This window comes from Chaetodon auriga, chromosome 14 (genome assembly GCF_051107435.1).
Source record: "Chaetodon auriga isolate fChaAug3 chromosome 14, fChaAug3.hap1, whole genome shotgun sequence".
NCBI classification, from domain to species: Eukaryota; Metazoa; Chordata; class Actinopteri; order Chaetodontiformes; family Chaetodontidae; genus Chaetodon; species Chaetodon auriga.
The window spans coordinates 15,014,094-15,028,680 of record NC_135087.1 but is presented as its reverse complement, the minus strand read 5'-3'; the positions used below and the strand labels follow the sequence as shown (position 1 = coordinate 15,028,680).

Below are 14,587 nucleotides of genomic sequence, written 5' to 3'. Positions count from 1 at the left end.
ACCCGTTAACTGGCTGAACTTCTTGGAAGTCATTGTCAGCTGGTGATTCAGATGATTTCTCGCTCAAATGATTTCTTTCTCTCTTAAGTCGGAGTATAAACTTTCAGGGATAAAAAATGATTACGTAAACAAGTTTCTTTTATTTTGACGACCTTTCCAGCGAGTTGGACTCCTTTGCGGGCTGAAAACAACCATGCCTTCACATATTCACTTTCCCTCTTTAATCGTCGAGTTGGACTCTGAATGTTCTTGCTGGCTCTAAACACAGACCTTTATATTAAATGTAAGACTGCTGTATAATCAAAGCACTGGGGCCAAAATGTCTGAACATGGGATCAACCCCAGCCAGTGTGCCATACAGGTCCTTCTCTCAAATGCTGTAAAAAAAAACAAAAAACAAAAAAAACATGTTGGACATGGAGTTTTTTGATTGATATGAATTCGTTTCAGCAGTGTTTCCATTAGTGGGCTCAAACCTCCTCCAGGCTGATGTAAGCCCAGACAGGAGACAGTTGGCAGGATTTGTGTCTAGATGTGGCTGTCTGAGTTGGATCAAATGTTGGACAGTTTGCCGCTGTAGAGTGACCAGACTGAATGGAGAGATCTAAGGATGGAGATCAAGGACAGAAGAAGACACACAGACACACACACACAGGCCCTCTGGAGCAGAGTGGAGCCTTGACAAATTGATCAGAATAGGGGATGTGTATGGATTTAGAGGGGACAGTCTGGGGCAGTGGCTGATTTTTAACTGCTTGGACGCCACAGTGAGGACCACGAGGCAGCCAGGATGCTGACGCGGCGCTGGCTGCAGCAGAGGTGCAGAGTTGCAGCATTTGACAAGACAGCAACAAGTGCGTCTCCGGCGGGGAGGGGGAACGGTAGATCAATCTGACACAAAAAAGCACATCTTTGCTCAGTTTCCCCCAAATCCTGTCATCTCTAACAGTGAAGCTTGCATAGACGGAAAAAAAACAAACATTATTCTGAACCCTCCACCTACATCACAGTCCTGCACAGTTAGCTCAGCTTGCCCGGAAAAAAAAAACAAAAACTAGTGAGTGATCTCATGAAGCGATAGCCTGTGTTGGCCCGGTGCAAGACCTGGCAACCGCAGGGAACAGCCTGGAGGAAGACCTGATGTTGACTCGTGATCCCTCTCTTCACACTTCACCTTTTATTGTTTCCTTGATGTATGATTGAACATGACCGCAGACAAAAAGCATTTTTCAAACAAACCACGATAAGAAACTAACTGTGCCCTCAGGCGGCGGCAAACACAGAAAGTAAGTGATGAATTACGCTTTCCAGACAAGGAAAAACTGAGCCAAACAGAACATCTAACCCCGACTGAAGAGGAGTGAGTGGAGCGACTGAATTTACCTTCTTAGTTTTGGCTTTCTTCTCGTAGGTGTCCGACAGGGGCTTCTTCTTCGGCTGTAGCGTGGCCTTGGAGAAAAGATTTTCAAACTCAGTGGTATTGGTGATGTTTGGTTCCTCCAGAGAACCCCACAGTGTGTTGTTGCTGGAAAAAAAAAGTGAAGAACTGCGATTTATTTCATGCTGTTTTCACTTAAATCTATGGATCAAAACTGAGTTACAGGGTGCTGAAGATTTCATCACAGTCACGATGACAGTAGCACACAGAGCAGGCTGGAAACCAGTCCCTTTCCTTGAGCTACACAGATAGTGCGTTCTATTTGTGGAAGCTTATTTGATGTTTATTCAAACTTTATTTTCCGTCTCACTGTCTGGCAAAAACTTGGCAGGAATGACGGAGATCTCGACTTTAAAAAGCACTGTTTATGAGCGAGGTGATAAAAATAACAAAAGTTTAAGATGAGCTTGTTTCTGGAATAAAGGACCATTTCCGAGAATGCAGGAGGATATGTTGTGTTTCAGAAGTTGCTGAGTAACATGGACAAAACAAACAGAGGCAGAAATAAGAACAGGAGGTGTCTAAAGTCAAGAGGATGTTCAGGACATAAGCACTCTGCTGTTACTGACACATCTACTTTTCTGCTTAATAAAACAGGACATCAGAAGTGCAATCAAGTGGCTTACTAAGAAATGAACTCATTTCAAAGAAAGATTTTGGACTGATGACATCTATAATAGACAACACATGCCTAATTAGTAGTTTCCTTTATCTTTTCACACATTGCAGTTGTTCTCGCAGGTCATAGTTTACAGACATTACAACTCATGTGTGAGCTCATGAGACTCCCCATAGTCAAGGCTCATTTACAGCGAGAACGAGAACCTGGACACAACACGCTAAAACAAGGCCTGGCAGGCTCAACATGGCTTAAATACCATGAACAATCAACCGCACTGCCAGTGACTCAATTACGGCTGAGTAAGTCCAATTGTTTCTGCCTGCAGTTGGCTTCCTATTGCAGCAGTGAGAGCATTTATCTGGAGCAGCCAAGAGGTTTTCTGTTGAGAACATAATGATACTGTCCCGAAATCCTTCTTCGATTTTGCACTCCTTTCTGGGAGAATGAGGAAAATAAGTCCCATGAACAGCCTCCGCCTCTGAACTGTGCAGGAATTTAGCTCGGAAAAGAAAATCAGATGCAAACCCGGAGAACTATTTCCACGCAAGACAACTTTCTAATTGACCAGATTATGACCAGAATCAACTTCGAATCCCCCTTAAAGCTCTGTTCCCTCTTCTTAATGCAACTTCCTAAGAGAGTTTGTCCCGCATGCTGCCAGCTGTACTTTGTGTTTGGGTTTCCATTTAGACACCTGGCATCATTTCAAACCTGACACTGTTCCCCCTCATAACTCAGAACCTCACACCATTAACAGAGATCACACAGCTGATCCAGCTATAGTTAAACATCTGACCCATTTAATGCCCCTTAACTTGGCTCTTTACAGTTAAATTTATAGCTGACATGAAACTGCTGTAGTGTAGTCAGTCAGTCCTCCAGCACTGGACAAGAAAGTGAGAACCACAACTCTGCTTCTTCCACTAATCCAGCCATGGAAATACAAGGCCATAAAGCTGGAAGCCTGGCACTCAGAGGCAGCAACCACAGCCACTGTCAATGGGCTGGATAATCCACTTACAATTACAGAGTATCTGGTGCAGCAGCCATACCTATGACATCTCTCTGAACAAGACTGTTCAGGACAAGACCCCATTAGACCAGGGCCAATGCAGCTTAAGACTTCATCAGCTCTGGAATAACAGTTTCACTCTCGCACCTTCAAATACTGAATATCTTCGTGTTGGCCAGAACTGTGTAACCCTCACTTCAATGATTAATGAAAGGGTGAAGACCGAATGCAATGAAACGTCAATCATCCAGTCAAATGCTAACACATCACACTCCATGTGCATTCCAACTATTTTAATCATCGTTTCATTTCAACCATACCAGAGCAGGTGATTGCTGAAACAGTGGAAAGTCTGGGGGTTTGGGCGAGACTGATTTGACGGCTGTTACTGGTTAAACGAAAAGAATCTCCCTCTCTAACATAAAGGTCTGTCTCTGTAGGGATCCTTTTCATAATGCTGTCAGACACTTAGAATAACAATCTGAGGGTGACAGTAGCAGAAACACTTACATGGACAAACTCTGACAGTATGCAATTGCCCAGAGGGATTGCAATGCAGCCCGTGTCGTGGCTGCCGTCCGCAGCACTCTCACTCCATACTGTTTGAAAAATTGTTGTCCCCATTACTAACCTATAGGGCTGAGCGAAATGACAGCATTTACCATATAACGGTAGAAATGTGCCCGCTGGTAGAGATTTGGTGATACATTTTTCACCACAGGAGCTTGAGATGCATTTACACACTGTCATTCACAGTTTATGCATCGCCGCCCTGCAACAAAGCAGTGCTGATGACACCTAGATTGGCATTTGTGTACTGCAATCAGCCGACACTGATACAGATTTATCTGTAATAAACTGATGCCGATATATCAGTCCAGTTCTAATTCTTAACCGCAGCGTTACAGTAAGAATAAATACAAACATGAGCTGAGGCTATATCAATCCTGGGTTTAAATTAGTACAAGGAAAAGAAACAAAGTATGAGAAGCCATGTTTGTGTGCTTCTAACTATTTTGCATTAACTCGCTGAGTATAACCTTGTTATTATCAACTGAAAATCACTGAAAATAAGATCCAAGTTGTATCAACTGCAATTAGCCTTTAAGAGCAATGTGAGTGAATATCAAGCAGTTTTCCACATACTTATTGTCCTGTATCTGTATCCTGGTCCAGTACAGAGGCTTCATGGGACAGGCTGGCTCAATGGCAGGTTTCCGAGGGGCCTTCTCCACCTTCTGGCCAAGACTAAAGCCCCCCATAGGGGGAGGAGGTGGCAGGCCACAGCCTGGAGGAGGGGGAGGAGGAGGTGGACCAGCCCCAGGTAGACCAGGAGGTGGAGGTGGAGGTGGTGGGGGTGGTGGACCACCACCAGGGAAAGGAGGTGGTGGGGGTGGTGGCGGTGCTCCCATGTTGCCTGGCAAAGGGGGAGGAGGAGGCGGTGGTGGTGGTGGTCCTGAGAGGCCTGGTAGGGGAGGAGGGGGAGGAGGTGGTGGTCCCGGAGGCCCCGGGGTCGTTTCAGCTTTTAGATTCAGTCCGATAGAGTCCAAGTTGAGTTTTTTCGGCATGGTCTGGGTGGGGCTTTGAGCAAGCCCACTGCCGTCACCCTCAGGGCTCTTGATGAAGGTCTCTCTGTCCGTCTGGATACCCACGGTGCGGCAGGTCTTGAGGATGGGGTCGTCTGCAGTGGACACAGCAACATCACAGACCTCACGCTGCTCCTGGCCTGTATTGTACCCCCGGTCTCTTTGCATCTTGGCAATGACTCCTTCCAGGTGTGATACTGAGACGGCATTTTCACCTCGCAGCTGGAAGATCTGGAGCTCAAAGTCTGACTGTAGGGAGCAGGAGCAGAATGCCAAAGACAAAACAAAGCTAAAGTATCAGAAACCTCAGTCATTTTCCATTATATAATGTAGTAAAACCATATTAGGTGGTAGACAATGCGTTACCTCAAATGAACTGGGATTAAAGTGTCAGAATTATACTTCCATGGGACTACATGAACGTGACTCTTTGTTGAACAATAACAACCATCTAAATTTATTATGCTTTGTTTTTAACTTCATTCCCATTACATTTCCCCCAAATCTGAGGTTAATATCTGACTCGCACACTGAAAACCTGGTAAGTCCTGCTTGCATTTGACATTTCAAACAATGAAGAATAATCTAACCAAAGCGGAGTATTGATTTGATACAGAAAGAAAATTGTTTTGCAACAAGTCTTACACATGTTCCTTGTTAACTCGTGTCAGTTTAGAAATAGAATTAGGCACGTTCCCACCCTTTCTTGTGGCCTGACTGTGGCACATGTTTCTCAGTGTCAGCATCAGTCCTTGAAAGGTCGACATCAAATTAAAGGCTCTAAGCGGACAGGCTGAGAAAGCAATCCTGAGGTCAGACTTTTCAAGGAAATGGTCCATACAGCAATTTATCAGTGGTACAAATTATGTAATACGGCCATAACTACGGTATTTTTTATTTATTCATTTTTTTGGTTTTCAAAGCATGTACTGTCAGTTTGAGTCTTGATTAAGTTGGTAGATGAAAAACCCCAGAGAAACACAGTTCCTAACCTCTGCTTTTGATGAATGAAACTGACACCTTCAAAATGAATTTGTCATGTTCAAGACAAAAAAAACAAGTCTCAGAACTCTGTGTGTGGCAAGGACTCAACATTTGGAACACATAATACATGATATACTGATCTTTTAATTGACACAGTGCAGATTTAATCAAAGCAGTCACTACATGTTATCGAAAACTGTGCTTCTATTTTGATGATTATATTTTAGACCAATGGAATAATTAACTTTTGGTATAAAACAGCTAAAGGTGACATTAGGAGTCATAGATTAAGACATTAAGCTTTCACAACAAAAACAGCTGATAATTCAAATGTGTTATGTTTTCAGTGGTTTACTTACTAAATTCTCATACTGTGGTCAAATTTGATTTTTGTTTAAAAAATATTATATGTCATTCTGGTCCTCATCTGAGTACTGGACACTTAATATTTTAATTTAAACCTATGTATACTGTTCTCTGGGAATGTAAATGTAGAAAAAACACAACAAAAGCTAATTAAATGGACAGGTTGATGAACAATTTACATTCAAAGGACATCTCACACAAAACCTGTGACATCTTAAAACCTCTACTCCTGTCAGTAAACAGTCCAGCTGCTGCACGTTTGACATTTCATGCTTACTTAGTGCCATCTTGTGTTCAGGAGAGTCAACTGCTGGGACAGACCAGATATTCCAAAAGCGCTTTAAAACTGTAACTAAATTTGCTGTTCATGCATGGCTCTCATATGAATTATTGTCAAAGTGTTTTCTACAAATCCCATTTTTCTGTGTCATATTGGACACCAGAATGTCTTTATTTCAGGTGGTATACCCATACACTAGGCAAGGCCTGGTCTGCCCTCACAGACACACCTGGGCTTATTATCTCTAGCACATAATATGTTTTCAGTCAGTGCTTTCACATGTCTGCTAAAGCCATACGAGAACTTACATGCATCTTCTCCAGCTCTTCCTTGCATTCTCTCTTCAGCTGCAAGAGGGCAGCCTGGTGCTCTGAAAGGAGGCACAATAAGGAAACTTGTATGACTACACAGACTCACTCTGCTGGCAGTTTAGATTTGATAAATAATAAACATCAGTTTAATAATCTCAGCACATTGTTGGAGGAAACTTCTACAGAGGGGCGGGTCACTTTGACTATAAATAGCCAATTTTCTAACTCAACCAACAGGTTTTGAGTTCTACCGCTGTCTGAAATGAAAGCCAAAACCACAATATTTTGTCAGGTCAAACACAAACCAAAAATGCTGATCTGTCAGTTCACATAAGACAAAGGCACGGAAGTGAAAAAGCAATCCAGAAGATGATTCACCTAGAGTCTATAATGGTACAGCAGTATTTGGGAACATGAAATTCAGACTACAACAGACACCAGAAGAGAGCATCTGAAAAAATATTTTGAGTTTGAAGATATTGTCACGGCAAAGCTACAGATGAACTGCAACATGCGACCCTATCCTCTCCTGTATAACTCAGCATCTTACCCTTCCAAGTTACACAGTGTCTTGTCATCTGCTGTCAGGCTTTCATTTCAGTTTATTTGAGGACTAGATCTGTGAGATCTGTGAGTCTGATTCCTACAATTCAGACTAAACTCAACCCTCTGTTTATCTATAAAGCCCCACATAAGCAATTTATTATGAGTGACATTGTACTGTAGCAATGATTAAGCTGAGTGAATGATTAGAATCAAATTCACTTAATAGCCTGAGTAATGCATGGTCATTATTTATGGCACGTAATCAGGGTGTGTGGTGAATGTATGCATGTGCTGGTTAATCAACATGGTTCGAAGTCTGAACTTCTGCCTATCTTCTACAACTCCACACACTATTCTGAGAGAGGAACAAAGCCCAATTGTGGAGCACAAATCACCAGAATAATCCACATTTAATAATCCACACAGCTTCTCAGGGATGAAGCTGCACCACACAGAACATCCAACAGCTGTTGCACTGCACCATACTCTTACAGTCAATAACGTCACTGTACCCCGAACATGCAAGGAAAGCTTTTTACTGCGTAATACAATCAGCCCATGGACAGACGTGTGTGCTTTTAACCTTTAGAGCAGGGTTTCTGTTATCCAGTAATTACTGGGTGTTTTTTACCAGGAAAAGTCCAGCATATTTTAATCTCTTCAGTCATGATGTCTGGTCAAAATAATTCCACAGTTAGATGTTGTTTTCCTCCAAGCTGCTGTGATGTCTCCCCTCATTCGCACTCCTCTACCCATATTTTCACACCAAACTCGTACAAATAAGGGTTTATTTGGACCAATTTGGTATTTGGTTAGTCAAAGTTGTTGTCCCAATTAGTCACTTAAACACAGATAATATTTGACATGAATATCTCCCATTTGTCCGGGACATTGAAATCTTTGATTTCTAACAGAAACCCTGCTTTAGAACACAAGGTGGGCCAAACATGACGTCCATTTAAAAATATTATGATATAAATACGATATCAGCATTGGCCTTTATCCACAAAGCCAATCAGTGTGAGGCGTGTCAGGGTAAGCTTGGCTGGCATGATTCTCTGTCAGCATTCCTGGTCTGAGATGTAAATACAGACAATAGAGTTTAAAGCAACAAGCTTGAGGTTCTTACCTGCCTCGGTGTATTTGAGCCCCACCTTGTCTTCCTCATCTTTCGGTTTGGGTGGAGGCCACACCGCCTGCAGACGGCCTGGAGTCCGGTCCTCACTGTCTGTAGGGGACATGACCTCCGTCTGTGGGGAGAGAAAACACATGCCGTGAACTGTGGCAATGTAATGATTCAGCACCAATTTGCCTCATCATTTTGTACGAAGCACATGTGCAACTTAAATTTCCAGCAAAGAAAGATGAAAAATATTTGTGTGAAGTAGTGATTCCATACATTAGCCTCTGTGGGACTTTTGAGTTCCTTGCTGGGGGATTTGGAGGCTCTCTCGAAAATAGACCTCAGATTTTCCTTGTCATTCTTGATTTTCTTTTTCACTGCCTCCAGATCCACATCCTCTGTTTTTTCCTTTCTGACAGTTTTGGGGCCAAAGATGTTCCTGAAGGTTTCGTAAGCCAGGTCTGAAGTTTTCTTTCTTTCCACGGAAGAAGTGGTTGTTTCTGGGTCTGAAATCTTCTCTCCCACAGCCTCTTCTCCATTCTCAGACTCTTTTTTGGTGTTTGGATCAGCATCCTGCCCGTCATCTGACTTTGTGGTCCCGTCGTGGTTGTCTAGGTTGAGCAGCTGACTGAGCTGTCCCATTACAGTGCTTTTAGTTTCTGTGACAGGTTTAGGCTCTGCATGTTTTTTGGCTGGTGTGGTTATCTTCTGCTCGGGGAAGAGCTTAGCTTTGTTTACTGTCTTCTTCAGGCTGAGAAGGGCCAGGTCCGCATCCTTCTCCCTCTGCTTGATCTCTGACATCGTCTCCCTGTCTTCCCCCACCGCTCCTTTTTTCAGCACCCGCAACCCACTGAAGAGAGCCGGCATCTGGAAGGAAGGAGGTGAAGAGAGCGGCGTGCCCCTGGACGGGGATGAGGTGGAGGATGGAGGTGGTGTGCTTGTCTCTGATGTCTTTGGAGAAAGTGTGCGCTTTGAAGCAGGACTGGCACTTGGCTGGATGTCACCTGGGGACTCCTTTGGTGCAGATGACAGTGACATGGCTTGATTTGTGATACCAGCAGGGTCTGACATCACCTCTGGACTGGAGGATGATTGGACTGAGACTTTAGGAGTCTTAGGGCTGGAGGGAATAGAGAGGGACAACTGGCTGGAGTGAGGCTCCTCAGTACCCTCTGCCTCAGCCCTTTGTTTCTCCTCCTTTTGTGTACTATCCAAGTCCTCTGTCTGCTTTGATGGAGAGGCTGTGACAGTGTTATGACCTGCAGCATCCAAAGCCAGATGTCTGGAGATGACAGAAGGAATAGGCAGAGAACAATCCATGCCAGCATACTTGTCAGTCTCATCTGTTCCCAGGTTGGTGCTACTTTTGTCTGCAGCCCCAGATGTTTCTACATCCATGGACACAGCAGTGGTACTCTCCTTGGGACTGCAATCATCTCCCTGTTTGGAAAATGAAGAAACCAAGACTGCTGTGGAGTCAGTTCTACTGATGAACCTGTCTGAATGTAGAATAGTTTCTATGTGGGATCTCTCCTTAAGTTTGTGTGTTCTAAACACAGGCACTAGGTACTCTGCCTCACTGGCTTCTTTTAGCTCATCTTCACCACCACGGCCCACTTTCTTACCATCCTCCTCAGGTAGGGTATGCTCCATGGTCCTAGCAAGCTTCTCTGACATATTAGAGCTGCTGTGGGTCTCATCCTCATTTTCTGTGTCACTATATGTTTCCACCCTCGTGACCTGGACCAGATCTGAATCAACTGACGCTTTGGCTGCTGTTTTAGCCTGGTTGCCAGACTCCTTGCAGGTCTCCAGTGATTCAGCCCTCTGCCTTGTATCACTGGAAACAGTCATATCATCCTGATGCATGTCTTCCTTCCCTTGTAGCTTGTCCTCACTATCAGCAGTTTGAACACTTTCAGGAAAAGGATTCTCCCCATCTGGAAGCTCCGTGAAAGACATCAACACAGCCGACTCAGCATTTGAAGAGGCAGATCTATCTCGACTGAAGAAGCTGCTAAAGACATTCAGGATGGAACCAGCAGGCTTCCCTGATCCATCTGAGTTATCACTTGTACTGTCCATTTTTGTTCAGTGTCACACCTACTGAGAGCAAAGACAGACACACCAAAACAAGTAGCAGCTCGAGCAAAGTGTCCAATGAAAATGTCACGAAAGGTTCATCTCCCCACCTCCAGTTATCCAAGCTGCTGCTATTCTACCTCGACCTCTGGCTGGGAACAAAAGGCCTTTGTATGGAAAATCTCCCCAGCTCCTCTTACCTTCTCCAGGAGAGCGCCAATTATAACAACACTACAGTGTATCCCTGTTTAGTGACACACAAACAGGTTGCATGTAGTAGACTTTTGCGATATCACATAAAGACTACTGCGGACTGTACTGTACGTTGTCAGTAGTACAGTTTGGTCTTGTCCGTGTGAGTAAGATTCCCATGACGCTGTAAGTGAAGTCGAGCTGTTCAGTGGCTGGAAGCATGTCCTGGTGTAATCTCCCTGGGAGAGCAGAGTTCACCTGCGTCTCACAAAAGTATTTCCCAGTTTTCTCACAAGTTGAGCAACATTATCCTTAAAGTTGTGGGTTATCCTTCTTCTCTATGTGCCGGTATACAGTCTGGAATCCATGACTAAACTGTTCCTTTAGTTTGGGGCTGTCTTTAACTTGTCTCTCACTGTACAGAGAAGCCCTGTGTGCTGTTGTGTGAGAAAAAAATCCTCAGGTTGAAAAAAAAATGTGTCTCACTGGTCTACCCAGTCTGAGGACGCCTCCCTTCAGGTTCCTCCCTCCCTGGGAGGGGACCTGCAGAGCCCGGCACTGCAGGTGTCTGATTACCTCTGCTAACTTCCGTAAAATGGCTTCTGAGGTAACAGCGCAAACACAGAGGGGGAGTCAGTCTGTGGTCAGGTGAGAGCTGCAGTCCAACACAGAGCTTAAGAGTGGTGATTAGTTGGCCCAGTCATAGCCAGCTCAGCTAACATGCTAATATGTGTGAGTAGCAGCTAATGAACACTCAGGCAGAGCAGGACTGAGTTCAGTAAGAAAAAAAAAACTGTATTCACTTACCTTAAGTCTCTGTTCTGGGCACTAACAGTTTTCGTTCAAACTGAGGGTTTAGTTTTGAGGACATTTGCAGGGAGAAAAGCTTTAAAACGTTAGCAAGCTAATGTTAACTAAAGTTTAGCTACAAGCTAACAACAGGCAATACAGTCTGTGTGAGAAAGAGGATTATCTAAACAGTTTTTCTAAAATTAAACAGCAAAGAGAAACAACTCTTGAGGTGTTTCAACTACAATTTTAAAGCTTATCCTGGACGTAACCTGCTCTAACCTTCGATAGATTTTTGTATAAATGTTAAGAAAGCGGTTAGGGAAGTAGCATTCTTTAAACTGGTTGCCCTTAGCTGCAGCCAAAGGTCACCCTCCTTGAATGCATTCCTTCAAACAGCCTGATTGAGCAATGTCAGAGCTGAACCTACAAAAAGGCACACTTCTACAAGACTGTTTAAATGTGCTTTTCAATTTTTTTTTTTTAATCCAGTTTCATGTGTACCCTAAATCAAATACTTTTAAAAACTATCTCCAGACACAGAGTCAGTGACTAGTGAGTGATTTTCCATTAAGAAATCTTCCTAATGGAAAGCCACATGATGCTATGAGAAACACAACAGAAAGACAAATAAAAGAAATGAATCATTTTCAAGACCCAAATGGTGATGTTGAAAATGCAAGTAATGAAGCCAGTGAAATAATGGCATAAATGATGGGAAGACTGTTGTAAAAGGATACCCAAAACAAGTGCTTCTTTGTTACTGCTATATTTTTACTGGGAATGTCTTACCAATAAAAACCAATAAAATAGAGTAATAAAATACCATTTTCCTTGGTTAGGTGATTATTTTTTCCCCTCATCACAAATAGAAAGGGGGCTTCTGTGGCTGAGGAATTAAGTTATGTAAGAGCAGTGGTATTTCAAACATGTGCAGTAAATCCCACCAGAGGTTATACTAGAATGAGACACAGCTGATAGACAAGACTGATGTAACACAGATCTGACACTACATGCACATAAAAGTGAAATGATCAATTTACAAGTTGCAGATCATTCAAAGAGAACAGATTTTTTTTTTTTTTTTAAAAAAGGAATTATCACAGGCCTCTGTTTGTGTATTCAGGGGACAATGAAGCCAAGTAGTCGAGATGGCTGTCACTTTCACAACGATACAGAGTGTCTAATGCTGTGCAGTGTGGCCTTTGTAAAGGTATGTTAACTGATTATGTTGACGTTCAGGGCGGTTACTGTGTCTTAAAAAAAACAATACAATGCGTGGCTTGCACTGATACTTACACCCGCCCAAAGCCACACCCAGGTAATCTGCCTGATCTGCCACAGGAATGAATGCCTTCGTCAGACAGCATGATGGAATGTGAACAGATTAAGAGATGGAAACAGTTTTCCAAATCATTTTATTAGCTGATTGAGATCTGCAGTTTGGTAGCTCTTTAATTGTACTGCTTCTTAGCATACTTAAAGCCTGCAAACAGCTGGAAACAAACAAGGCCTTGTTTTGTGCAGGCTTACGTATTTTTAGGAGATACGGGTACTGTAAAGTAGGATTACATCTCTCACATGCTCTGTGGCAAACAAAAATAACTTGTGTTGCAACTTCAGCTCAATTACAGGAGAGAGAAATCACAGTAATTACTCCTAACAGCCGTCCCCACTGAAAATAAGGTTAACAAATCTTAGAAGAGAAGGAGGGATTTTCCTGCCATTGCTCTGAACGAAAGGGGTTTGAGTGGAATGATCTCAGTCAGTTTTGGCTCAAGACCCCAGCCTACAGATTAGAATCCGTGACCCGTTAATCCATTTCTTAGAATTCATGATCAGGTGGTTAAATGCCCGAGTGGAGAGAAATGCCTATGGGTCCCATGAGGTGGGAGAAAAGGAGTGCTGTGGTACATTTCTGTGGCAGTGAAAATATGCATCAGAGCTAAATATGTGTTTGTACTGCTCATGTTTGAAGGCCCTCACCGTGCACTCCAGCTTGGGACAGTAGGGTGTGTCCCCAATGATGTCATCCTCAGGCGGTGTGATGCGTAGGAAGTCGAGGTGATCGGGGCGTGGAGCGCGTGAAAGGGGCTCCTGAGTGTCATCGCCATCCAGCATCCATATATCATCCTGGCGCAAAAGGGAGTCCTCTGCAGAAACACAAAAGCAAACACACGACCACAGGGTAATTAATGCTCTGTGTGTTGTAAGGAATCACAGCACAGTAAGCCACATGCGGCATAACAGGTACCAAATAAGCTTCACTGAGCAAGGCAAGTTGTTTTCCTGTGTATCCTGCACGTGTAATAAAAGTGTAATGAGGTAGAGAGCAGGCAATCAGAATCTTTTAGCATCAACCAGGCAGGGAGAGAGAGAGAGAGACCCCTGTTTTGCTGCAGGCTTGAGGGCACACGGCTATTTTTATCTGCACTCAGCCGGTCCTGCTCTCATCGTCAACACCAGCAGAAGGCCACACTCACCCAGTTAGGAAAAAAAGCTGCAGAGCGCTAGATTCAAAAACAAATGCCACTACCTCATGTTGAATTTGAATTGAAGACATGCTCACTGTGACAGAGCCACGTCATGGCGTTACTCAGCGCTACCACTGTGCTACAATGAATTCAGGTGCAGATAGGTGTGTGTGATTTGTGTGAGCCTGAATGTTTAGTCATCCAAAAGGCCCTGAAGAAGGATTTCGCCTTAATTTAGACTTGGAAACACTGCCCTCTCCTGACCATGCAGTCACACAGAGGGTGATGAGTGACTGGTAATGATGAAGACCACTTAGACAACAGCTAAAACAGGGTAAAAGTAGATTTTAAAATTCAGTAGGAATTTCTTCTGTGCCACCTTTGCAGCAGTGTGCTGGGGAGGCTGGATACATTCTGTGCATTTCAGAGCACCTGGCCATTAATGTTTACTGCTCAGAGACACACTGCAGACACAGGCTCAACCTGCGGAACCTTCCTCATGTGTTATGCCCCGAACAAGTCACACAGCATTAACCTCAGGAACCAGGCTAGAGCCAGCTACTGAGGAGCAATCCAGGCTCAGAGCAGAAATGCAATTTCACATTCTTCTCATGTGCATGGAAGAATGATATACTGTTTCTTGCCTTGATGCATGCATTTACGGTCTCAAGAGAGTCATGCACGTCACACAAGTTAAGACATACGGGGCAGGGACAGCAATGTGAATCAATGAATAAGGAGAAAAAAAAGGAGATGGAGAAAGAGAACATCGTAGGAGTGAG

General features: G+C 43.7%; 1 protein-coding gene across 2 annotated transcripts in view; it reads right to left on the bottom strand.

Moving 5' to 3' along the window:
• The window catches only part of LOC143331561 (formin), a 51,053-nt gene that overhangs the window by 28,139 nt on the left and 8,327 nt on the right, over positions 1–14,587 (bottom strand). The window contains exons 3-7 of one of the 2 annotated variants that reach the window (XM_076748572.1): positions 13,318–13,484; positions 8,275–8,395; positions 6,597–6,658; positions 4,219–4,907; positions 1,384–1,525 (exon numbers count right to left, since the gene is read on the bottom strand). In XM_076748572.1, the coding sequence (XP_076604687.1) occupies positions 1,384–1,525; positions 4,219–4,907; positions 6,597–6,658; positions 8,275–8,395; positions 13,318–13,484 (1,181 nt within the window). Of the gene's footprint in view, positions 1–1,383; positions 1,526–4,218; positions 4,908–6,596; positions 6,659–8,274; positions 8,396–8,544; positions 11,221–13,317; positions 13,485–14,587 lie in introns of those variants that run through there. The other variant, XM_076748571.1, reaches the window with a different exon arrangement.